The sequence below is a fragment of the Homalodisca vitripennis genome, chromosome 2 (genome assembly GCF_021130785.1).
Source record: "Homalodisca vitripennis isolate AUS2020 chromosome 2, UT_GWSS_2.1, whole genome shotgun sequence".
In the NCBI taxonomy this organism is placed as follows: Eukaryota; Metazoa; Arthropoda; class Insecta; order Hemiptera; family Cicadellidae; genus Homalodisca; species Homalodisca vitripennis.
In genome coordinates, this window is record NC_060208.1 from 56,730,899 (window position 1) to 56,758,405 (window position 27,507).

At 32.0% G+C, this 27,507-nt stretch overlaps 1 protein-coding gene across 1 annotated transcript; it reads left to right on the forward strand.

The window, feature by feature from the left end:
• Positions 1-24,806, forward strand: LOC124355635 (DNA-directed RNA polymerase III subunit RPC5). Its single transcript, XM_046806798.1, has 9 exons — positions 1-169; positions 7,639-7,740; positions 12,647-12,777; positions 15,376-15,569; positions 17,090-17,268; positions 18,522-18,726; positions 19,626-19,828; positions 21,172-21,335; positions 22,802-24,806. Exons 1-9 carry the CDS (start codon positions 134-136, stop codon positions 23,181-23,183), a joined length of 1,596 nt encoding a protein of 531 aa, XP_046662754.1. The 5' UTR covers positions 1-133; the 3' UTR covers positions 23,184-24,806.
• Positions 24,807-27,507: the final 2,701 nt, after the last annotated feature.

A 27,507-nucleotide genomic window follows, 5' to 3' on the forward strand; every position in this document is an offset into this window, starting at 1 on the left:
ATGCACGGTTGGTTTGGAATGTCTGTTACTGTTTGTGTTTGGGGTTAAGTTTGCAGTACATGAGTATTTTAAAAATTAAAAAGTTGATTATGGTTTAATAAATTAAACATCTCGTTCTTTCCATAAACTAATCATGAATGAAGATGAAGAGGATCCAGTTGTATCCGAGGTATTATTGTAATTTATGCTTATTTTGAGTTTATTTTGGATTAGTACATTTTACAACGTGGTTGATCGTTGACATTATTTTCAGAGTTTAAACATACAACTTTATTATTTTGTTGTGCCTTTTCATATCCCCATTTAACACGTTATACATTTTTCACTATGTAGATTGTCAAATACAAAATGCAGCCTCCTATTAGGTAGAAACAGCCTAAGTTTTAACTTCTTAGTCCTAATGATATATACAATATACAGTATTATGTGGGTTATTTTACTTCAATACCATTAGCCTTCAAACCTAGATCGTTTTACACTAAAACCTCACAGTTATATAGCCTAGTGTTTTTAAGGATTAAAACAATACCATGGACTAATGTTACCCTTTAGCGCTTCAGAGGCGAATTAATTGAGCCTAGAAACATAAGCGGGGAGACTTTAATAAACAGCCTACACTCGTTATTCGGTTGTTTTTATCGAATGGTGATATATAATATCCAACTTCGATATGTATAAATCGTACACAATAAGAGTTATAATAAATTACTGTAAGAAGAATCTCGTACATTACAATTTTAAAGACAAACTTAATACTAACATTACAAAACAACAAAACCAACTATGGCCTAGACTTAGATATCAAAGAAACCTTACAATATTTATAACTCGCCCAGCTTCATATCAACGAGTAACCTCTTTTGAGAAATGGAGGAAAGAAGTCTCCCTATAGGTTACCAGGAGCCAAACCCACATGTTGTAGCCATGTAAACAAATCTCGTCATTTTTGAGAAACATCTCACATATTTTCCTCATATTCATCGCCATTTTCAAAATATTATTTACTTCTTGTTGTTTATTGTTTACATTAAATTACTATAACTAATAGGGTAGGGTATGATAAGCGGACCCGGTTTTTTATACCGAGGAATGTAGTAGTCAACGATACCTAATATTCGCATCTCAAATCCTAGACTATCAGTCGATATAAAAGTACCTAAATATAGTCCTCAATAACAATCATGTGTTTTAAATTAAAATATGAATTTTAATATTTACAGTGATCAAACAAATTATTATAACCAAAATTAGGAAAACTGAAGACGACCATATTTGCTCCTCTCACAGTTAGGTACAGTTGTTTCTTTCCCACAAATTTCACATAATGGGTTTTTCGGTACGAGTCCAACATGTTGAAGCCACGAAAAACATGTCTTATCATCTTTCAAAGCAATGTGGTGTAGTTTTCTAAAATTGACTGCCATTTTTAATAATCAAAATTACTTATGCAAATTTGAAATATTACCTGTGTATTATTTTAAAGTGTTTACAGCTGTTGATATAGATTATTTGGGTACGGTCCAATAAGCGGACCCGGTTTTTTATATCGAAGAATATAATCATCGATACCTAATATTTGCATATCGAATCATAGACTATCAATCGATATAAAAGTAATAACAATCATATGTTTAAATTAAAATGTGAATTTAATGATAACAAATAATAAATGAACATAACCAAAATCAGGGAAACTCATAACTTTAACTAAATGAAACAGAACGAAAACGTTTTTACTAAAGTTGTGTCCACCATTACCTTCTTTTTTTGCATCTGAAGACGACCATGTTAGCTCCTCTGACAGTTACATTTGTTACCTTTCCACAAATATCACATAATGGATTCTTAGGTACTAACCCAACATCCTGAAGCCATAAAAAACATATTTTATAGTCTTTTAAAGCAATTTCGTGAAGCTTCCTAAGATTGACGGCCATTTTAATACACAATGTTACGTGAAATTTAAAATATTACCTTAATTGTATTATTTGAAAGTGTTTACAGCTGTTCATATAGATTATTTAAGTTGTTAAAAATAATTCATCAGTATCGATTGATTATATCGATGGTTATGATTAAGTAATATCGTTTGCCAATTTCGATATAAAAAACCGGGTCCGCTTATTGGACCCTACCCGATTATTTAAGTTAATAGTTCAAAATAATTCATCAGTATTGATTAATTATATCAATGGTTATGATTAAGTAATATCGTTTGCCAATTTCAATATAAAATATCGGGCCCGCTTATCGTATCCTACTCTAACTAATTTGTTGAAATCATATGATAAGTTAAATAAACTGTGTAATATCGAATTATTCATTCGGATAAAAACACAAACAATTCTATAAAAACAACCAAATTAATTAGTGTATGCCACTTATTAATGTCTACCCACATAAGCTAAAACAAATTGATTTTTTCACAGATACCTTTTGGCCATGTTAATGTAAAATCACTTCCAACAGTTTCTTAAAATAGGTCTAGTATATTTTAATTTCCAGAAAGAACTTTTAGTAGGTTAGGATACAAACTAACTTACATAATGCACAAAAAGTAATAAATTCTTTTATATTTAGGTTAGATCCAAAGTGATCCATCAATCTAGAGGACTGGAGGTAATCGGTGTTTCTTTTTTTTGCAATTATTTGTCATTTGTTGAATATTTACTTTGTTTTATGATAAATTGGCTGGGTAGACTTTAAGAAGTGGTCTACACTCGTCATTCAATTGCTAATTATCAAATGGTTTATTTTTTTAATCCGAAGGAATAATTCGATATTACAATTTATTTAACCTATTGTACTATTTAAATTAGTACAATTTATTTGTACTAATTTTAATGTAAACAATAAACAGCAAGAAGTAATTAATATTTTGAGACTTTGAAAATGGCGATGAATATGAGGAAAGTATCCTATGTGACATTTTTCTCACAAGTGGCGAGATTTGTTTAAGGGGCTTCAACATGTGGGGAGAATTCTTTCCTTCATTTCATAAAAGCGGTTACTCATTGATATCAAGCTGGGCGCGTTATAAATATTGTAACATTTCTTTGATATCTAAGTGTAGGCCATAGTTTGTTTTGTAATGTTATTGTTAAATTTATGGTTTTTTAAATTGTAATATACGAGTATCTTCTTGTTACCTTAATTTATTATATAACTCTTATTGTTTAAAATTTTTAGTTATTGAATTGTTCGATAATAGCAATGGAATGTCTAGTGTAGGCAGCTTATTAAAGTCTCTCAAATTGTCCACTTTGATTAACAGTAAACATACCAATAACGTAGAAAAAACTAATGTTAAAACCATGGATGAGTGTTGGATTATTTAGGACCTTAAGTATTAGGGATAAGTTATTTAAATAATTTAAAAGATCTCTCTGTACAAAGAATAAAGTAAATGTTGATAAATTTCAACACAAGCTACCAACATGGCTGAGACAAGATAAATAAACTCAAATATTGCACCAATAAGTTCCAAAAATATATTACTAATTCAAAACAACTGTGATTTATAGTCAATGGTATTAAATATATATATATATATATATATATATATATATATATATATATATATAATGGTGTGGATAATATTTCTTGTAACAAAGTAGCCAGTTTATATTTGGATGTAAGTAAAGCCTTTGATATTGTTAATCGTAATTGCTGCTAAATACATTGTAATCTGCTGGTATTCGAGGTGTCTCTTTAAGTTGGTTTAAGACATACCTAACAGGTTAGCAGCAATTTGTCAAAATAAGCAATGGCAACATCTGTTTAGAAATTCTATATTTTGGAATACTTCTTGGGTTATTTCTGAGGCCTAGTTTGTTTTTAATCTTTGTTAATGAATTTTATCTATAAATTTCAATAGTAAAGTGATAGCATTTTCTGATGATATGGCACTTTTGTATATAGTGCATCAACAGTTAATGAATTATATTCAAGAACGCAGGATGACGTTAATAAAATATCTATATGGTTTGGTTGTAATAAATTATCTTTGAATGTATAAAAAATACATGATTCTTTTTTTTTCCACAATCTAATAATTTTTGTACAATCCTAAGAAATTATTCAATACATTGCAGCAAAGCTCTATATAATTTTAGAGTGATTAATAAATGTAGTTAGATCACGTATCTAGTTTTACTCTTAATGAAAACTTATCATGCAAACTTTATGAAAGTTCTTTGAAAAGGGGCATTTCCTCATTTAAAATCAGTTAGTCACCCCTCAGTAAAGAGTATGGTTTGTGTTTAAGCTTAAAATAGGTGGTAGCAATGAATCGTCACAGAATTTCTCGTATATACTGGTAGCGATAATATTTGCTAGGCCACCGCAAATTCGTGGCATTTCTTGCAAAAACAGCTGTTACGTTTGGTGTAAGGGTTAAATTTACTAGGTGCGTTCAAAAAGTAACAGGAATTTTCATTCTTTGCAAAAAATATTTATTTATTTGTTCACATTAATGTTGTCACTTTCAAAATAGTTGCCAATAGATATTATGCACTTGTGTCAGCGCTTCTTCCAATCTTCAAAACACTTCTCAAACTCAATACTTGTAAAATGATAACCATTTAAAGTTCTCTTTATTTTTGGAAATAAAAAAAGTCACACCGAGGCATGTCTGCAAAATATGGAGCTGCAGCATTGTGACAGTAATGTTTTTTGCAAAAATCCACTAACAAACAATGAAATGTGAGTAGGTGTGTTGTCATGGTGAATTGTTTTGCCACAAATCCAAACTGTTTTTGGATTGCTTCATGCATAAACGTTGAACTTTCAGGTCCATTAAAATCAAACAAAACAGTGAGCATAATCTTCATGTTTGACTGTACTTGTCGAGCCTGTTTCGGTCTTGGCGATCCAGAATGCCTTCACTGGGATGATTTGAGTCTTAGTTTTGACGTCATATCTGTAAACTCATGTTTCGTCACATGTTATAAGAGCTACTTCTCTGATTAAAATACATTGTTTATAACCACTTTTTTCACGTTTTCATCGGTTGTTGATGTGCTTGGGCATCCAGAGAGTTTGTCATCTTCAATGTTTTCACAGCCATCTGTGAAACATTCATACTACTCGTCTACCCTTGTTTTACTCATAGCAGACTCACCATAGGCCTTTGTTCACATTTCCCACACTCTATTACACCTTATTTCGTTTTTAAACAAAATATAATACACAGTTTTCTTATCCATTTTTGTTTCAAACATAAATTGCTGGGTTCATAAAACACGGCTAACCATAACAGCTGCCAGTGAAAAAGTAAACAATGAATACAGCTGGAAATGTTATTATACTTTAGGAGTATAAATAGGCTTACTAATGAAAAAATCTTGACATTCTGACAATTTGATTCTCCAATTAAAAAATTCCATTACTTTTTGAACACGTCTCATATACATGTCATGTAAGTTTCCTGCTGCTACTTTGGTTTTTGTGCAGATTGTTTGACAGTTTTTGAAAAGCTGGTATTTTGAGACTAGTTAAACTATTTCCTTTATTTTAGTGTAAAGTCAGGTCTTATTAACAGAAGTAAGTACCTATAGAAAATAACAGTACTGTGACTCAAAATATTTCAATGACATTCAAAACACCTGACATGATCAACAAATTAGGTATGGTTTGCAAACCATTTTAAAATGTTGATGTGTTTTAATTTGTGTATATGTGTGTTTTGTTTTAACTCAATTTTAACATCAATGATGACTCTACTGAGGATTACAGTTGTTTATATTTGGTTTGAGAATGGACTAGAGAATCGGAAGTTTGTGATCAGGAAGTCAGGGAAAACTGGGAATTCGAAAAAAAGGTTTTGAGTAGCCACCATGAATAACTATGGTGGTAGCTAATGTCTTCTTGCTATGGTACAATCTTTTGGTGGGTTTGTAATATTTTGAGCTCTCACGATCTTTCTTGATCCTTGAGCCTTTTTAGAATTTTATTTTTTATTGTTCAGTACTATCTCAGTGGACATTTTTTCGTTATCTTCAGCGTGTGTTAGTACATTTAAGTATCTAGTTACTTGCACAAAGGTTTTAAAATAAATGTTGGTAAAATATATTATTAAGGTGGACTTTTTTATTTTTGTTCAGAATCAGAAGTAATTTATTTCGCTAATAACAAAATGTTTTATGAAATAAGTCACATACTAAATTAAGAGCAATCAAATAAGGCTATTTAATATAATTTACTTATCACAACAATCTGACAGGAATTCTTGTACAGAATATGGACATCTCTGTAGCAACATGGTTTTAACTTCTTTTAGAAAATGTTTTGAGCTGGATAGGAGTTTCAGGTGGAAGCACATTACAGTGTCACAGAGCTGAATAGTGCATGCCCTTTTCAAGAATCAGTCAATCTGCAGATCAGGTAGACCATGTCACTCTTATGACGAGTATTGTACTAATGATTGTATTTTCTGCAAAAAAAGATGGTAATTATTATTAAAGAAAGTTAAAACTTGGAAGAGTGAGGAGATTCAGCTACTGAAAAAAGGCTTACTCTGAGCACAATAATCAGATCCTGACATAATAAGAACAGCCCTCTGTTATTAGGTACTCTTACAATTTTACTAGATAACCCCCAGAATGTAATAATATATTTTAACCTACTGTACAGATAAGCATAGTAAATTTGAAGGACATGTTCTTTACCAACTAAGAGCATTAATACTGGAAAAGCGAAAGTAATTGAAGACAGCTTTGTGCATAGGGTATCAGGTATCAATATGTTGACAGTTGATTTATCATTCAAAACAGCACCAAGAAGAGGGGAAGAACCTTGTTGGCTGATACCACTTACGCTGAAACTCGCTACATTAGGGAAACGTGGCGAGGAAAATCATTGTTTTAGTTTTATTTTTATTCAAGTGAAGACCATTTGGCTTAAACCGTCTACTCGAGCCAACATATAACTGACTCATGATAATTTCTAGGCTGTGAAAATCATGATATGAAGACAGAGCAGTTGTGTCATCTGCATAACAAACAATGTCTAAATTCATATTGGAAAGAAGTTCATATATATATATATATATATATATATATATATATATATATATATATATATATATATATAGAAAGGAGGCATATGGAGCCTTGAAGTCCTCCTTGAAATTGTCCTTTATTTGTTAGTCAAACTGCCGGCTTCCTTTTCAGAGAGGTATGAGGAGAGAAGTGAGAGAGCTGCACTGTTCAAGTCTTTCGAATCTTTCCATTTTGACCAAAAAAACGGAATGGTTGACACAATTGAAAGCCTTGGATAAATTACAGTATATCGCACCAACACACTGCGACCCATCTAAAGCTCTGAAAATGGGTTCCATGGCATACAGCACTAGAAGTTGAATACCTCTGAAACCAAACTGAGTTGCAGTGAAGAGTTCATTAAAGTTGAGGTATTGTTTAAGTCTTACCAGAATGATTATTCCAAACACCTTAGCAAAGGAAGAAAGCACACTAATTGGTCTGTCATTGGAAATTGCAGTTTTTTTTTGCTATTTAAATAAATTTAATGAGAATAATTTTTTCTTGTATTATATTTAAATTTTTATTTTTGGATATCTTATTCATTGTCTTTTCATTTTTTAAACTAAGTAGTTTGCAACTCCTTTTTTTTGTTCAGATGCCTGTGTTCCTTGCACATACACTAGAAGATCAGCTTTACTTGATCCAGCATCCAACCCGGCCTGCTGCCCTACCCCCGGAGAATGACAATATCATCAGGGTAAGTGAGGGAAGGATTAACCAGTATAACTGGAATTACTTCTGAATTTTCTGAATTGAAGGTTTACCAACTAAAAACTTCTAAAATGGAGGAGAAATTAGCAGAGGAGGATTTGAAATATTGACATGACATAGTACTTTTTTATGATTGCAACTCTACTTTCGCTATTCAATTCTAAATGGGTTAGATCTTCAAAGTCACATATCATAGGATATATTTGGGAACAGTTTTTGAGGTATTTGTCAACAAATAATAAATTTAAGAGGAACAGACTTAGCAGACTTGTAGCTTTCTTTTAATATGGTAATTGAAATTCTTTTAATATATGAAGTACTAAAGTTCAATACTTTTTTTCCTGATAAAATTTGGTTTTAGATTGGTTTCCAATTGAATGATAAACTTTGAACCTCATCACTGAACAGAGAGAATCATACAATGATTCTGACACTCTGTCTTGAAAGAGTTGTTTTTTTTTCGTAGTTTTTAATGAGTTTAATGATGTATGGGAGACCTTTGAAAAATTGGAGTGGTCTGGACATACTTTAAGTGGTGTGGATGAAAATACCATGAATGTAGTAATCTAATGGACTCTGACAGCCATTTGAAAACAATATTACTGTTGATGACCTCAACCAAGTTGCTAATGTTTTTTCTAAAATGTCCTTGCACGCCTACGCAGAACTGTCAAATGAAAATTGCTTATCACTGGAAGCTACACCACTATGCTACTGTCTTGCTCCGACACACCACCTACATGCCACAAATAGGGGTTGCAGCGTTACTGCAGCTACCAAAAAGCTCAGCAGAATTCCTGTTCCATGAGTAGCCTGAAAAGTCACTGTTTTGAAGATGTTCCAGCCATCCAATGAGCTGTCACAGTAATTATTTGAATTTCCAGGAAGCCTTTGCAGATGGAAATCTTGTTGATAGACTTAAATCAACAACGTAAGAAGTAAAGAAATAAATTAAGATATGGTTCACTGACAGGAGATAGACTATCTCTATCTGGCCAGTGAAAATAAAGTAAATTTATATAATAATTTAGTGGGGATGAGTCGTAAATAAATACTAACTAAAATTAATAATGTATTAGTGTAAATATTATACACTGTTATGAAGACTTAACAACATGATCAGATCAATAATTTTTTTCACTAAACCCAGACTTAACATGTTATGTACAAACCATTGTTATTTAATAGAGTTCTGATAGTGGTGAATTAATTTTTTATAAGGAAAGGATAATATAACAGTGATGACCAAAAAACTTCAGAAATCCTGTCTGTAAACACTAAAAATCTTCCAGATTAATGGAAGGATAGTATGTAACGGACGAGACGGGACTTGGGAATTAGATAATCAGAAAACTAGTTGGCCGCAAAAATCTGATTTTAATTTAATCTTTCACATTAATAATTATTACGATACTATTCACATTCCCTAAACTGTACTTTTAAAATATATTAATCATTCATCAGCGAAACAGTAGGTAAAAAAAATTTAGATTTTAGAGGGAAGGGCAAACACGGAGCGACGCGTTACGTTCGAGTACCGGCGATCAACTCACTCCACGCACATACTTTTTCGCTACAAATTTTTATTAAAATGGCGGACTAGACTCCGTACGGTGCTGCTCCCAAACGATTTACTTGGGCGTAACAGAGTCTAGAAACGACACAACTTGGCCAGACACAGGCTGGAGTCAGCAGAATCAGCAAATTCCTCAGCCAGCTGCAGCTAAAGCTGCCACGGGTATCGGGCTACTTCCGCTTAACAACTCAGTTGAGATCAACTAGAATATTCCGAGCAACTATCACTTGGACTGATATCTTACTAAATAAATATATAATAATCACTGTTCCTTATTTCCTTTTAATAATTTAGGTGACGGTAGATATTTTGTAAGTAATAGCACTTACATTTTACTGTTAGGAACAATGCAGAATCGTTGGTTGGTAATACTACAATATAAATACTGTAGTACTTCACTGGTCAATAATAATATTGACCTCACAGTGTCAAATGGTCAGGGGCTTTCTTAATGGGCCGTCACAAGTATGCTATCCTACATACATAGATAATTACTTCAACAGACTGCAGTACAGTAGCAAAGAGTAAGATAAATATTAATGATAACAATTCCATTATTACATGATATCCCAAGCTCAAACAACTTAACATCATTGTGGAGCATACAATGTACATCTTGAATACAGTTACAATTGGAGAACTTGCAAGTACAATAAATGAGTTGCTAAGCATGAACTTTTATCATTCTTGCTTCGTGTTGTCCAGCTTTTGCTTGCTGAGGGTGACAGAAACTAAAGACCTCTCCGCAAAGTTAATATGAAACAGGTAATTACAGGTTGATTTTGTTAATCCCCCCCGATGTCATAAGATTCTTAATGTCCAGCTGTTGCTTGTTGAGTATTACAGAAACTAAAGACCTCTCCGAAAGAAGTTAGTCAATATAATACAGATAATTACAGGCTGATGTTTTCAATCTCCATGATGTTGTAAGATTCTTAATAAGATAATCCCCTGTCCAGTTGTCACTTGCTGAGGGTGACATAAACTAAAGACCTCTCCACAAGAAGTTGCTCAATATGAAAAAGGTAAATACAGGCTGATCTTGTTAATCCCCATGATCTCGTAAGATTCTTTAGAAGATAACCCCTGTCGAGTTGTTGCTTGTTGAGGGTGACAAACTAAAGACCTCTCCACAAGAAATTACTCAATATGAAACAGGTAAATACAGGTTGATCTTGTTAATCCCCATGATCTCGTAAGATTCTTTAGAAGATAGTACTTGAGAAGCCTATAACACCTGATTATCAACAACCTCTTACTAATAGATAGCATGTAGTTGTAAAGGGTAAGTCCACTCTCATTTTTGGTAGATATGTTGAAATGATTGTGATATATGATAGTGGAGACGTATAAAGAGATTTTTTATGGACGTGAGTAAATGCTCTGATTGCTTGTGCCACAACATGATCTTGGTAAAGCTATACAATTTCGGCACCCAGGACATGGCAATGTGTTGGTTTAGATTATATCTCACAAATAAAAACAGAGCAGTTGAATTAACTAGTCTGTCAAAAACTTAGAACCACAGCCAGATCAGTGTTTCAAGCTCATAGTAAGATGAATGAGTAAGAGTCTTTGAGACTCAGTCTTGGCCCACTTTTGTTGTGCGTTTGTGCTGTCCACCAATGACCATCTTGAAGTGACAGCCTTATTCTTGAGCCATAATCTAATCAGATGATATTGTCCTATTCAAATCCCAATAAAGAACAATTAGCGGTTTTGTAATATGTATTTTTTTAACAACAGTTTATGTTTATTATTTTAAGTGAGCAATTCAAAGTTTTATTATATTTACAGATATAAATTGATCAAATTGATGTAAATTCACATGATAACGAAGAGCATTAAAGTCGTTACACATTTGAATTAACTTAATATGTGTTTAACCTTGTCTGATTCTATCCTGCAATTTTGATGTTGGCTTATTAACTCATTTAATTTTCCAAGTTAATGGATTTATAATTTATTTTACAGGTTTGTATTACAATAAGATTTTTTAGCTTAATATTTTAAATGGTTAAAGTAATGGTATATAGGGAATTTTAAAAATTGATTTAGGAATGTTCTTTATAATTTCATTAACCCTTTTAGTGCTAAGGGGTCTGGCGCATTGCCATACCCAAGAGTGGTAAGCATTTTAGTGCATAAATGCAGAGTTTTAGTAAATTCCTTACTATTTCCTTATTTGAGGTCATATCTTGTTACTTTTTTTGTATTGAAGATAAATAACCAATAAACAGAAATAAATACAAAAAAATACATTTGTACATATTTGAATTGTTATAAAAAAATTTTCTTTATAATGTAAATTTTTTTCATAATTTTTTATTCACTTTGGCATACAATTTTAATATGTAAACAATTTTATATTATTTTTCTGATGCTACCATCAGAAAGAGAAACTAAAAACTAACCAAATTCCATATATTTTATTTTATTTTTAAAAAATAAATAAGAAGTGTGGATGACAAATATATAATATGTTGTCCGCGCCAAATTTTGCACTACATGTAATGTTTGAAACGCTCAAGAGAAAAAGTAATACACTTACTATTATTAGCATAAATACTTTACTAACTTTATTATTATTTATAAAAGAAGAAATTCAAGCACAGTTAACACTTTACAGTAATAAAACTATAAAAAAAGGTGAAGTAAACTCATCATAACTCGCAATGTTCTTATTAGATATAGTTTGTAACTTAGTAAAATATAATACACACGGAAAACAAAAATGAAAAATGAAGTAATGCAATGATTTGGAATACTAATGAAGTAGTATTTCACAATTATAACACAATGTAATGGATAAAATAAGATAAAACAGAGTAAACAAAGCACAGCGTCAGTTCGCTTGCAACGTAGGCCAAACATCCGACCTGACCTTCTTTTTATTTCACGTCAAAGACGTATAAACAGCTAGTCATCAGTAATCAAATATACAAAATATCATTACTCTATGGCTTTTGGATGAACTGTCATCGTTTGCAGCCAGTAACTTGAATAAACTGAACCAATATATATAAAAATACGCTGTGTCTACGACGTAGATGCTGTAGCACTAAAAGGGTTAAATATTCTTTTTATATTAATTGATACCCTCTCTGCACTTGTGATTCCAGATTATTTTTGAGAAAATATTATTAATAAGTTGTGCACTAATATGAACAATATTTGCTAATATATTATATAGTTGTGACTGTGGAGCCTGCATTTTCAGTAACTTACATAACTTATTACTCTTCATCTTTATTTTAACATGTTTTAATTATGCCCAGATTTATTTCATATGTAAGATTCCATTATGTTGTTTCAGTGCTGTTTTAAGCCTGATCATCAAGAATTATTGATGGAGCTGTCAGTCGATACAGAAAACCCCAACTATGACACCAGCCATGGAGAACAGATCGCAATCAACGTGGATGGCGGGAAAAAACCGACCGGATAGTGAAAAATTTTTCAAAAGGTATGTGCTTAGTACCATGAAATGAAATAATTTACTAAATGTTATAAAAATTAGCTGTAATTCCTCATTCAGGGTGCTTTGAGACATTGTACCAATCTTCAGAAGATGATTACTTACAGTGAAATAAGTACAAAAGTTACTGTATCAGGGTGGCCACCTGACCGGGAAAACGGGAATAAGCCGGAAATTCTTCTGAGAACCGGTAAAAATTTTTAAAATAATTTTTCTTTCTCCATGAATATATAAAATCAAGATATAATTTGACAGCTTCTTGAATCAAGAACTAATTAATCACGAAACATTGTATTTTACGCGACGTGGCTCTTGAAATTGTGAATGAAGATCGACAAATGTTCGTGAGCTACATCTGATGCTGGTTAATCTAAGGTTATAGTGTAGTGTAGTGAGTTTATCTTGGTTAAGTCTACTCCTGTGCCGTGGCAAGCCCCCCCCCCCCCCGTGATGTTATGTTTTTATATCACGGTCAAATCTAAATCTCTACTGAACTGCGTTTACACCAGCAAAAAATGGTGCAAGTTTTGTGTCCAACTAAACATTGCTTGTCTAAATGGGCACAAGAGGTCTCGCAAGCACTGCCACAACCAGTGCCGGACAGTTTGTTACAAGAACTAGAGACCAGTGTCTGCTATTAAAATTTCAATTATAAACATTGCCGAGACCACTGTCGTGTGTGAACAGACTTTGTCTTGACTCCCGGAATAACCAGGAACTACTTAATTAATTAAGTAGAGTTCAGATGAAAGTATTTGATTTATTTGTTGATTGTACTGAACTGACCTTATTTACCGGCGAAATCATTGTCTCGTACCGAAAGTTTGTCCACCGCCAGACCTCTGACGTGCAATACTGGGCTGCAGTCTGCCCCACGGTAGCGCTGTGTTGGTATTTATTTGTTATCTTTGTATTTCCGAATATTATAATGTATTTTCTAAACTTCACAGAAAGGAAAGTAATTAGGTATACAAAATGTTATGTTGACACATTGAAAGCCATAGAGATAAAAACTAGGGAGCTTTAAATAGGTGATAGCGATGAGAAAATAGCGTCACCGAATTTCTCAAATATCGCTAGCGATGAAATGCTAGAGCACCGCAGCTTTCTGGAATTTCTTGCAAATACTGCTAGTGACGATAAGACGTCATCGTTGCACTTGACGTAACGGTTAAATACAGTACTATAGTTGTCTATTTGGTTTGAAAATAGACAAGATAATCAGAAATTTTCGACTGGGAAAAAACTGGGAATTTGAAAAGAGGTTTTGAGTGGCCACCCTGTGTATAGACTTGTGTCCTACTTGGTTTTGCATCTGTCTACATCCTTGTTTTATTATTTTACTTAAAAATTCATAGTTTATAAGTATGATAAAAAAGTAACATGTTAACATTCCTAGTTTTCTTTGTTATTTCATCTGATTCATGTCTAGCACAAGACCAATTTTTATGTTGAAACATCATCAGTCAATTCATTGAAGGAGGATCTCTTCTTATTGGAAAAACTATTTTCAAAAAAAGAAAACTAACAATTGTCCAATCATTTTAATTTTCACACGAGGCCTTTTGACATCTTAGATGCCATCGTCAGGTGTGAATCAACAATATAAAATAGTATAAATATTTTACAATTGAAAACAATTATCAGCTGCATAAAGCTTAATACAAGACATGTATAATGAAAAGTAAATAAAATACATTAATATTAATATATGTATAAAAGTTTGGGTCAAAAAGAATTTAGTTATATTTTAAAGGAAGGTTTAATTTTAAATCGGTTCAAAATCATTGTTTACTATTTAATCTTTATGTTTTTTTATGTATAATGTTTCATAAACGTTGAATTCTTCTTTTATAGAAAATAATAGAATATCATCAGTCAAGTTAAAGAAAGATTTAAAACATTTATTTCCTCTGCAGAGTCAATGACATTAAAATAAAAGCACATACAAAAACTTAAAAACACACATAGTTCTAGTTACACAAACATAAAAACACATCATAATTTAAAACTGTAGTTTGCAAAACATACCTAGTTCGTTGGTGATGTCAGGTGTTTTGAATGTCATTTAAATATTTTGAGTCACGGTACCATTATTTTCTATAGTTACTTACTTCTGTTAATAAGACGACGTTGCGCTAAAATAAAGGAAATAGTTTAACTAGTCTCAAAATACCAGCTTTAAAAAAACTGTCAAGCAATCTGCACAAATACCAAAGTAGCAGCAGGAAACTTACATGACGTAAATGAGGCGTGTTCAAAAAGTAATTGGAATTTTTTAATTTTGCGGTTTTGGAGAGTCCAATTGTCAGGTTGTCAAGATTTTTTTTAAAATTAATGGATTAGAGAATAGAAATTTTCAACTGTGACAACTCCAGGAATTTGTAAAGGGGTTTTAAGTGGTCACCCTGTTTTAATTTTACATACTAACAGAAAAGAGGAGCAATACACCGCTGTACCAATGTCATCAAAAAAAAGGGTAAGCAAAAAGTAGCTCAATTAAGATTTATTACTTTGAATGAAAAACATGACGTGGAACCCACTGTTTAGTTAGATTGATGTTACAGTTCCTTAATGGACAAGCGGACACTGCAGTCGACGCGAGTAGTAACTGACACAAGCTCATGCGCCTTGGCCACACTCAAGAATAGGCAAATGTTCATTGTGCCTCTCAAGGGTATTATGAGTGTTCAGCCAACCTTTCCCCACTTGGACGTGACGGATAAGAGAGCAAAGGAAGAGGCCAAGGAGATGGGTGAAGGTAGGTCCTCTGGTTTGTTTCCTTAAAGAATTTTGACAGGATGGGGGTGGTGACCAAAATTATTTCACAACACTACCCGTGTGTTGACAATAGTAAGGTATGTTGTATTTGGGTAATCTGGGTAGTTCTTCAAAGTTTTAGACTCTTAGTAAGCTGTGGAATTTTGGAGGAGGGTAAAATCCTCAAAATATTCAGACTTATGTCATAGTTTTGATTATAACTTCTAATCCATTTGTTTAAAGAAAACTTATGTTTAGATTTATATTCAAATGTTTCTATTTTACAAATATACAGAATTTCAGGGATTCTATGCTCATGGTAGAGCAGTAAAAGAATTTTGTTAACTGTAAAACTTGGTAAGAGTAAGGGAGTTTTCAAATATCTCTCAAATTTATTAAATTTTGTTGTCACTAAATTTGTTCTTCCTTCTGTTGAAAATGTCGTGTTTAAAGGTACAAGTACCTTTCATTGCCTAGGTTAAAAGTAGTGACATGTTGAAGTCAAATGTTAGATCAACCAAACCATCAACAAAAATTCAGATTCAAGAATCGGTCAAGGGGATTCAATAATCCAGTCTGCAAATAAATCGCCACATTATTAGTTATTGGCTGATCAGCAGTAACAATTTCTTGATTGCTGAAACACATTTTTTCTCTACTTTGTGTTATACAACTGTAAATAGATAACTTAATTAACAAAATATCTTCCTTTTGTAAATATATTAGTTGCAGTTAGTATCTTTTGAATGTGTATTTTGGTGCATCTCCACGAGTCTGCTGTGTCTATTTGTGGATGACTGCTGATACTCAGTACGCAAATTACAATTCACTAAAATGTGTTTTTGACGTACTTTGTATTTAAAAAACGAAATAGATAACGTAATTAACAAATTATCGTATATTTGTGCATCATATTCTGCTTGCAGTTCTTTTTTTATTTACATGCATTGCCATGAGTCTACTGCATATTTTCTTAGGCAGCTGAAAAAACTGCTTGAGGAGACAAATTTTTAAATTAAAGTATTAGAAAGGGAAATTAATTCTTTAGCTGTCTTATTCAAGTGGTTTGGTTTTTTGTTATTTTTTACTTACAGACATTGAACATTGTCTCAAGAAATAAGCACACACACACACACACACACACACACACACACACACACACACACACACACACACACACACACACACACACACACATTTTAATACCTACTTTTTGCTGTTTTGTAAGTACTACTTAGGCTCTTCTTAAAGTACTAGTAAAAGTTGTTGCTTTTTATCAAATTAATTTACACTTAACTTTAATGTTCACATACCTTATCAACAATTTTGCTTTGAAAATTTGTGTAAAACAGCTCTTTCAAATTACTTGTGGTCTGATTTGCCCCTAGACAAACATATTGCCACTATCAGTTCCTTTTACCAAAATAAATCTTCTTCTGTGTTTGGAGGAAAATACAAAACATTAGAAGTATAAACAGTTTTGTAAAAATGGTATATAGTGAAAACAAATTATGTTGGCAGACGTTTCGGGGGGAGAAGAAGAAGAAAGCGAGAAACAAGTGACAGTGAAATTTGCGCGACAAGAGAGCGATCGCGTGAAGAGAGCACGTGAACAGTCGTACAACTACTTGAGCAAGAGAAGTGCTGAGGAGAAGTGGTATCAGACCAAGTACCATCTACCTAATTCAAGACAGTCCGAGGTAACAAACCTCCGTTAATTTACAACTTGTTTTCATTTATAATATGATTATTTTCTGGGTATAATTAAGCTTTGATCAACTTGTATCAACAAAACTTTTGATTAAAATGATATAAAGTCATGAAAGATAAGATTAGATTGGCTCATGAGGCTAAACAGGGAAAGTTGTCTTGGAGTTTATAAAAATCTTGTCCAGTCCTAACAACATTAATGGTGTGTATGTACCAGTAGTTAGTAGTATGAATAATACTTTTTCCCTGTCTATGATTTTGATAAATTTTTACCAATCAGTGGAAAGAAAAAGTTGTGAATAATAATGTCTTTTATACAGAATAAGGATTGCTTGATGTTGTATAAACCACCTCCTTTGTTGTGTGTTGTAGGTACAATGACTTGCCGTTGACATGTATAAATAAGTAAATAAAAACAAACAATTTTATTTTTTATTCCATTATTTATACATGTCATCGGCAAGTCATTATATGTATGTATGTTTTATATATACACATCGTACCTCGCTTGGTTTTCTGTCTGTCTATCCATGTGTTTTTAATTTTAAAATGGTTAATGTGAATAACTTAAAACTTGGCATTTATTTCAAACTAATCAATATACTATTAACAAAGTATTGAATAAATAATATTATTTTCTATTTCAAAATTGTTGCATTTAAAGGTTTTTGAAACCAGTATAACAATTTTGTTAGAGTAATATTTTTTTCGAAATGTAATAACAAATCTAATGGTATCCTATTTGTTTAAATCGATTGAAAAATAAAAGAATTACTAATGTATTAGGTTTTTTAAGCCTCAGCTTTAGCTATGACGGTTTCGATGTACACTGGTTTATTTTCACAGTACACACACTGTTTTCATGTCTATACATTATTGGCCCTCTCCGGGATTTGAACCCGTGATCTCTTAGTTAGAGAACCGAGACTATAACCATTAGACTTCGGAGAAGGACTCAATATATTAGTTAATGGACTGAGTACAAAAATAAATGTCTCTGTTACTATGTAAAAAAAATAATGTCTCAGTTAATTCTAACTATTGTTAATTAAGCATACCTATACTAAAAAGAAGAAAAAAACATGGACAGACAGACAAACCACTAACGAAAGTAAGATGTAGTACATATGTTAATATGAATTTCTTTGCTTGTTGTATCTGTTAATATTTCCTGAAGATAATAATTTCTGGGATCATTTATTCCATTGACACTGACACTTGACCTGGTTGTGTTTCGCAACAGAGGGAGAAGGCTAAGTTAACATCGGTGGAACTGTCAGACCAGTTGGGAGCAATGTGCCTGACGGCCCGCCAGTATATGGATAACTTGGTGCCAGTACAGCAAGATCCCACCTGGTTACTACCCAGCATGCCCTCACATGTCACTTCCCTGACAGCCCTGAGCAACTTGCCACTGCCTGACATCGTGTTGGCCATATTGAAGGAAGGTGAGTTCCAAGTTGTAGTATTGTGTTCAACATAAGCATATTTTCATTGATTGTCACTTGTAAATGTATATAATACAATTTTTTTTCTTTCTGGAAGATGTTCTATTTTTTTTTACATAGAAAAAATATAAATAACATACTAAATGGGATATTTCATGCTCACTGTGCTCAAACACAAACATATTCAGTTTGAAGTATCCAGTGTTGCCAAATTTCAGAAAGAAAGAGATAATGAATTACAGAAACAATTGTAAACTTTCACTGAGCCTACTTTTTACACTAAACTATATTATCATACATAATTATATCTACAGATTTCATATTAAGGTTATGTGGCTGTCTAGATTTTGTTACCCCATTGGTAGGCTAACTCACATCTCCTCAGACATTCCAATTCCAACTGGAATTGGTTAGTCTGATTGGGTATCATGTTGGTTATAAAACAGTTGTTGAAAGAAGTGATATTGAGACTAGCAGATGAAAGGTTTGTCTTTGAATATGTTTTAATGACTTTTCAGTGGCAACTCATGCGTAGGCTATTATTGGATGAGTTAATGGCAGTTAGGCCTACGTACTGAGCAGATTTTACATATGTTTGGTAGAATTTCAGTGCCATAAGTATGGTGCCCTTTAATTTGATACAATGGTTGAGTGACAGTTCTTGAACTGCTATGAAGCCTAATGCAGTTCAAAAGTCTTGAACTTATTATTTCCACATATTAAAGAGCCATGTGGAAAGTTAAAAGTTTTATAAAGTATATGATGTATGTATGTATATACTAAATTAATTAATCTTGAATTACAACTTTGTGGCAAGAAAAAGTTAGAGTCCAGGTTTGAAATTACGTGGACACAAAGAATAAATAAGTTGTAGATACTTATTTTAAATGTTGTTTCAGTGAAAATCATTACATTCGAACAGCTGGCAGGACTGCTGGCTGGGCAAGCAGACCGAGTCAAGTTGCTGCGCTGTGTGCAGCAGGTGGCAGTTCTAGTTCAGGGCAACTGGGTGGTCCGCTCTGAGTGTCTCTACAACAAGGAGTCTATCAGTGAACATAATGGTGTGCCTGGAGAGATCATGTGTCGTGCACGTGACTACATCGTGAGTAAAAAGTCTGCTAGGAGATTATATATCTATATTATTGTATAACGATCTAATGATGGTCTGTAGGTTTGTGTGTATTATACTCAATTGAATTCACGTAAAAACCACTAGACCGATTGTACTGAAATTTTACATGGACATTCTTAAAGTCTCTGATTAACATTTAGGCCTATTCTTATTTTGAAAAATTTTACAATTTATATTTAGTTGTTGTTGGGAAAATGTCAATTAAAGATAAAGAATATGTAAAGATTAACTTCATAGAGTAAAGATTTTTCATTAGATTTGTAACAGAATTTTTATTCAGTTTGAACATAATTTATTCAAACCAGAATTTTTAGTCATTTTCAACAAAATTGACATTAAAGTATTTTTGATTAATTTTGAGTATTGTCATATATTTTCTTATATATATATATATATATATATATATATATATATATATATATATATATATATATATATATATATATTTCCTATTTAGATAGTAAAATACTTTGTGATTATCTGTATATTCATTTAGTAATTGTTTTCATTTTTAGACTGTCCCCTTTAAAGAATTGTTTGGTCTTTTTTTTAAATTCATTCATGGTACTTTATAAAATATTTTATATTGGTCTTCTCAAAAGTGGTTTTGTAGTGACATATTATTTATGTATACTCATAGACTCTGTAATAATATGATGCAATGAAAATGGGGAAGTTTGGTTCAAGTCTTTGTGGATGTTATATGGATAGGGAACTTGAACATATTCCAACCCTAATTTTAATATGGCTCGCCAAAAAAATTTTAACATCTATGCATAATTTCTTAAAATGCACACAATGTTTAGGGTAGTTGTGTAGGAGATGAATTTGTCCAATTACTGTTTTTGTATGTTCTATCGGCAATAGCTACAAATTGTGTAACTGCTTTTTAGAAATACGTTCATGTATATTTGTCCATTATACATACATGTTGTCTAATTCTTAGGTACATAGTAATTAAGTTTTTTTCTTTTTGGGAAAGGAGAACAGTTTGCTGTATTCTATTTTATATTAACTGTCACTGGAAAGATTTTTACTGACAGTATTAAATTTTAATAAAATCATAACTTTTGTTATTTGTCATGAGGCAAAAATTTGAATTTTTTCTTACATTGTAAATTAATAAAAATATATCATAAACCCTACATTTTTCTTTTTATACATATGAGTTGTTTACAAAACAAACTTATTTCATAGAGACTAACAATAAAATGTTTATTTAAAACTTTATAAACTTTTAACAGCTAGAGTTCGTTAAAAAATAGAGTAATTGTGCTAGTTTAGTATTGATATGCTTGTAACACTGTTTGTAGCTGTACCAACTGTCCGAGGGGAAGGTGTTAGAACGCAAGCAAGTAGCTGCTACAGTGCGCCTGCCTCCTGAGGAACTCAAGACACTACTCTCGCAGGTGGCGAGGCTCAGGCGTAACAAGGGCTGGGAGCTGGTTCTTCCTCCAGACTCAGAATTCATAGATAGGTCAGTTCTTAAACATTAGTTTAGTTTTGTCATTTCAGGTTAAGTTTAACAAGTGGAGGATCACCTTTGAGATGGAGGCACACATAGGTTTTAAAAGTTGACTAAGTAAGTTTAGTAGATCTAGATTTTTAAATTTTGTAATACTTACATACAATAACGTTTTTAAACCAGCAGTAATTTTTATCAAACTCATTTGATCTGTTTAGTAAAAAGCTGTTATATTGTGCTCTTTGCATGATGAAGATGGGTTCAAACTTCAATACAAAAATTAAAAGTAGCTAATTTCCTTAAATATGTTGTGTTTATTTTGTAACAAGTTGTCTTTTGATTTTTTCAATTTCATTTCAGTTAGTTGTATCCATTGCAAATAAATGGATTGATGCATACATTAGACTCTATGTTCTGCAATTTAATCCGCGTTTGAATATGTCTTTCATTTTGATTCATGGAATCAGCCATTTTGTAATGGGAAAGAGAAACTCCGAGGAAAGAAAATGTGAAGTGGATCTGTCCAATGGATAATTTGCAAATGTACATCGAAACAGAAATAGGACATCAATACAATAAAAAATTTTTACATTGATTCCAGTTTGGATATTACTTGACATGCATGATTAATGGAAATTGCTTGACTTGCACAATTCAAACTTTGTTTGCAAAAATTCTTACTAAAATTGAAGACATAATAGTATAATTTTAAATACTATATATAAATACGAATGAAGTTATATTTCAAAGTAGATAACATCACAAAACGATCAATAATAGCAGAGTATCAGTTTACAAACAAAGTGTGTGCATAGTGGCTAAGTATTTTCATTTATAGCAACAGCTGGACCATTAAGAGTACACTCGGACTGATAAAACAAACCAAGATTGAGTTGTGACTGCTGCTGGATGTTATGATCACTGATGAGTCACACTGCACATTGTATCACACTAAAACACCAAAGAAGCACTCTCACGCATTTTGATTTTATAGAACTAACATTAATATAATGCTCAGTATATTCTGAGATATCATGATATATTCCGCTAACAGCTTATACAGGCAGTAAAAAAGTTAATTAACTTTGTATTTTAGTTTTGATCTTTTGTGAGGATTGAGTGGTTCCACATCTGTACTCATGTCATTTTAGGGATACGTAGGGGTTAATCCTGAATAAAAATTTAGTCATAAAAATGTTAATCTGTCATTAAATTTAAAGTAGGTTAGTGTGTGATTGCAGTGTTGTTTCTTCATATACTGATAGTTGATTTAGTAATGTTCACTATTTTATTTTTTTATTTGTAGGCCTACATTAACTCTTTAATTTATTCCAATGTTGATTATATTTGTGATGTCTATTCAGTATTAGAAATTATCCTTAATTATTAAATCGAGTTGTCTCTTCTACTTCTTTTGAGTCTATCTCGATCACTTTTTTGTATTTTCTTGTTCCCTATAACACTCAACATGTTTGCAGGAATTCAGAGGTGGTGGAAAGGCAGACACGAGCTTGGGCGAGCAAGTTCAAGCAGATTATGGAGGCACTGGAAGGAGATGGCACAACCCCACAAGGTAAGGGGCGCTCCAGACGACGGGAATCATCCATGAGTGGTGGCTCTGACCTCGAGAGTCCCCAAAGACTCAAGGCTCCTCCGAGACATCGGAAGGACTCTTCGTTCAGCTCAGACACGGAGAGTGGGACGGAATCAGGTCGAAGGAAAAGGAACAGCGAAAGTTCCGAAGGGCATAAAGTCAAGACTGAACAACGTAAGAAACGAAATAGCGAAAGTGGTAGCGAACCAAAACTGAATGGGAAGTCAAAGCGGACTAAAAATGAAATACCTGAAGTATTTTCGTGACGAAAAGTAACAGGTAAATTGCATTACCTTGTGGATTATATGTGTTTATTTGTATACCTGCTATGAGCTAGTGGAAACATCTATTGCCAATTCAGGTGACACAAAATGGCTGTGAGGTTGATCTGACCGGAAATGAAATTTTCAAACCAGTTGGACAGCCAGAGTTTATAATTAAAATGTACCAAATGAATTCACATAAAAAAGGTTGGGCTTTACATTTTACAACACAATATTTTTGTTTTATGTAATGATCATTTATTTGATCTAAAAAGGTTGCAGATTTTATTTTTTGTGTTGGAGTTAAAAGGTTATATTTTAATATATATACTGTAATTGTTACAATTCAAAAATATAACAATGTAAAATTGGTGTTTTTAAATTAAGTTCCTGCTGCAATGTATTTAGGCAAAGCTTAAGGATAAGAGAACTGGTTATATTGTTTTGCGTCAATATCAAATCTATTAACTTATTTGGTAGAAACAACTTTGTACTAGTTAATATTTTGAATAGTAAATGCTAGTCATCTTTTAAGTAGGAATCTGTTGAGATTTTGTCTGTTTTTGATAGATTCTTACACTAATTAGAAGTTAATTAATTGATTAATTAAAGATTTCACTTTGTTGAGTGATTTATTACAATTTTAGCTAAAGATATTAAAAACACATATAAATAAACAACTTAATATGGAAAAATTAAGGAAATGTACTAACAGTTGTTTTCTCTGTGAGCAAACCAGGTTTTAGTTGACCTAAACCGTTTGTGTTGTACTTCTCAAATCAAAGATAAATAAATATGATTTTCAATATTTAACATTAAAATAATAAATATAAAAATTGTATTCGAATAATAGAAATTAAATTATACTAATTGAGAGTAGTATGAAATCCATATTTTAAATTCTATTATCCAAAACATTAAAGATTAGTTCATTTCAATCACAAAAATAATAAATAAATTATAATGTAAAACTGTTAATTTTATTTAAGTTTTTATTTGTTGAATCATTGTTGTTTAGAGACACTTTTAATCAGTGTATTTATTTTTGTACATATTATGTATTGCATGTTATAGTAAGGTAAGATTGAATATTTTTTGTTGAATTTTGTATTCAAATTTTTCTGTTTATAAGGATAGCATTCATTTTAATACTGAAAACATTTTGATTTATTGTTAGGCTTATTAACAGTAAATTAATATTAAGTTGAACTCATTAAAAATATAGTGTATTAGTTATTATTAATTTAAAAACTAGTTAAATTTACATAATATTTTTTTTATTCATTTAGAATCATTGTTCCTAATTAGTTTCCCTTGGCTACTCGAGGTTTTTAAGCAATTTAAGGTTATTTGTGAAATATTCTTAAAGAAGTCTTTAAAAAACATTTTTAGAAAATGATTAGTTTAATATATTTTCAGTTTGAAAACTTTTTAGTCTTGAAACTAGAACTATATTTTAATTTTGTTAGATTAAGATTATTTATTGTTATCCAAGCTTATTATGTTTAAAACGGTATGTAAATATAATGTTTGTATCTAAGTTTGTTAAACTTGCCGGGTATAAAGTTAGTAAACATATGATTGTGTGATTGTAAGAAAATGTAGAAATAAAGAAAATGAAGTGCATAGTTGTTGTTTTATAAATCCTCATAGCAAATGGTTATTTTATAATAATAGAGGTTTCTACAGCTAGGATGTCACTTATAAACAAGAATAGAAGAAAGGAGGAGGAAAATGTTAATTAAATTATTATTGTCTTCAGCATAGGTGCAATAGGTTGTAGGTACGGTTAATCGTTTAAAATTATAGAATCATTTCTCGTTAACATAACTTTTTTGAAGATAAAAAGATGTTTTATTACTTCAAGAAGACTTGTAAATCTCATCATTGAGATTAAAAATAGGAATGTTGGCTAATTTTATGGTAACACAAGGAAAACAGCTTAAGATAAGTATGTTATTTTTTACAGTATGAATATGAGTAATAAAATCAGGCAGCAACGTCAAAGTCAAAACATTCTTTATTTACAGAAACTTTGAGAATTGTACTGGCATCAATTCGTTTAAAAAGGAAAATTTTAATTAAAAATTTTTAAAGTTTGTAGTCTTCAAGCGTAAGTATCCCCCATTAGTGGAATTCGTCCAGTGTGTACAATGAATGGTTTATAAGTAATTCACTTAGGGTGGTCTTCAGACTTTTTCTGCTTGTGCTTCGAATTCTCTCTGGAAGTAGGTTGTGCATCTGAGGGTTTCTTCTGTGCTGTGGTGGAGAGGTAGCTGATATCTAAAGGCGTGTCTAGTGTCATAACTGTGTGTCCGATCTTCGTTGCAGTACTTCTTGGTGTACATACAGTATCAGCTCTTAATGCGCAATTTCTATTATGTTTGGTTTTGGAAGTCCTTCTCTGGAGCTATCCATGAAGCTAATGCCTGAAAGAATTGAATGGCTCGCTTTTTAAACAGTAGAACTCAATGGAGATTTCCTGCAGATATTCCGCCATAAGTACGAAGGTCTTAGGGAGATGAGATTCAAAGAGTACATGATACATCACTTTGGATGTGTCTTCATGAATTGTATGTTTAATTTTTTTAAAGATGTATAAACTGGTATATAGTGTGCTGCAATCAACCTGTTGGTTCCAAGAAATTTTTCATGTATTGTGATTCCATGAAGTATTCTTTGATCCCAACATTCGCTATATTTGGGCTTTAATTTACTTTTCAGCAATACACTAGATGTTAATTTTACTAGTAATCACAGCTAAGTCATTTTCGTGGTAGAATTGATAGGCCGTGTTAAGCACAACAAATATGTCAATTGCTAATGCAACTTTCTGGCTAATAGTAGGGTCGTATCATCAGGGAGCATCAGCAGTTTACAGTGTTCTTAAAGATACTGTGGCATATCATTTGCCAGTTGTAGGTCCTTATTAGTAAAATAAAAAAGGGCCCAATACAGAGCCTTGAGGTACATCTTGATTAGTTGAGAGAGATTTGGACTTTACTTATTGCAATGTCCCGAGGTATGTTTGTCTCAGTTCAACAATTTGTGTTTCTCCCTTAAACCAAGGTCCAGCTCAGTCATTTATGTCCAGTTTTTCTAGTTTTTGCATTATTAGATCATGGCTCAGGCAATCAAAAGCCTTACTGAAGTCCAGCATAATAGTTGTTACAAAGTTTTTTCATCAAGATTGTTAATGATAAATTTAATTAGTTTTACAATCACTGTGGTGGTCATTGTACATCAATTGGAATTCATTGACAATTCTTGGGTAATTAAAAGTATATGATATTTGCAGTTATCTATCAATCTTCTCAAAATCACTCTCTCAATTATCTTTGAGAATGCTGATAGGAGTGTTCTGCGATAGTTGCTGATAACCAGATGAGAGCCACTTTTAAACTTTGGAGTACACCTTTGCAACTTTTAGTGGTAAAGGGAAATTCCAGCAGTGACAGATTAGTTATTTTAACATGGGGCTTAGTGAAATCAAGACCAACAATGTTTTACTATCTGAGTCTTGATCAAGTCTAACTGACGTTTAGGATTTGAATATTTTAATTGTTTACTATTTCTTCTTCATCAGTGAAAGGAAAGCAAGTCAGATATTTGGTTTTTGGTGGTGAGGATTAAAAGTATTTATTCCAGCGGGATTTATTTTAAGAGTTTGATCTGCTGAGTAAAAGAATATTAAGGTGGTTTACTATTTTCCTGGAGTCACATGTGTTTTTCGTTCTATGTTGCATTATATCTGAGGTACATTGAATTGTTTCATTACACAAGGAGGTACATTTTTTCATTATTCATTTATAACCTGCCAAATAGCTTTATACATGTTTTCTGAATTTTGTACGTGAGCCATGGTGTATTCTGTCTTAGCATTTTAAGCTGAAGAGCACTCTGTTTTTTAGCATTAACCATGTTAGCACTATTCTATTAATTAGCAGTGAGTTAAAATTGGTGTAAGAATCTCAAGTAATTAGTCATCAGGGTAATAGCTTCTGTTTCTGTAAATGTAGGTTTAGATGTTTTGTTTTGTTTTAATGTTGAGGGCACGTTGCATCTAGGGCTGTATGTACAGTTGATAGAAAACTATCTAATGCTCTCAACAAATTGAGCATTAAAAATTTCTTCCCATTTTTCAGTTCCAAGAAGTTTGAAAGAGCATGTAAATTCCATTGATTGAAAATTTTGCGTAATGTAGTAGTGTTTGACAGTGGAATGTGGTCAGTAAAAAGTGTAAGAAGTTGTACTGTATGGTCAGATACTCCTGCATTTATTACTTATGTGTTTAACCCATCAACTTTGTTAGTAACAGATGAAGTCT

Coding starts and splice junctions, on each gene's coding strand:
- LOC124355635 (XM_046806798.1), top strand. CDS start 134: ATGAATGAAGATGAAGAGGATCCAGTTGTATCCGAG. Junction 12,778..15,375: donor GGGAAAAAACCGACCGGATA/GTGAAAAATTTT, acceptor TTGATGTTACAG/TTCCTTAATGGACAAGCGGA. Junction 15,570..17,089: donor GGCCAAGGAGATGGGTGAAG/GTAGGTCCTCTG, acceptor TTATGTTGGCAG/ACGTTTCGGGGGGAGAAGAA.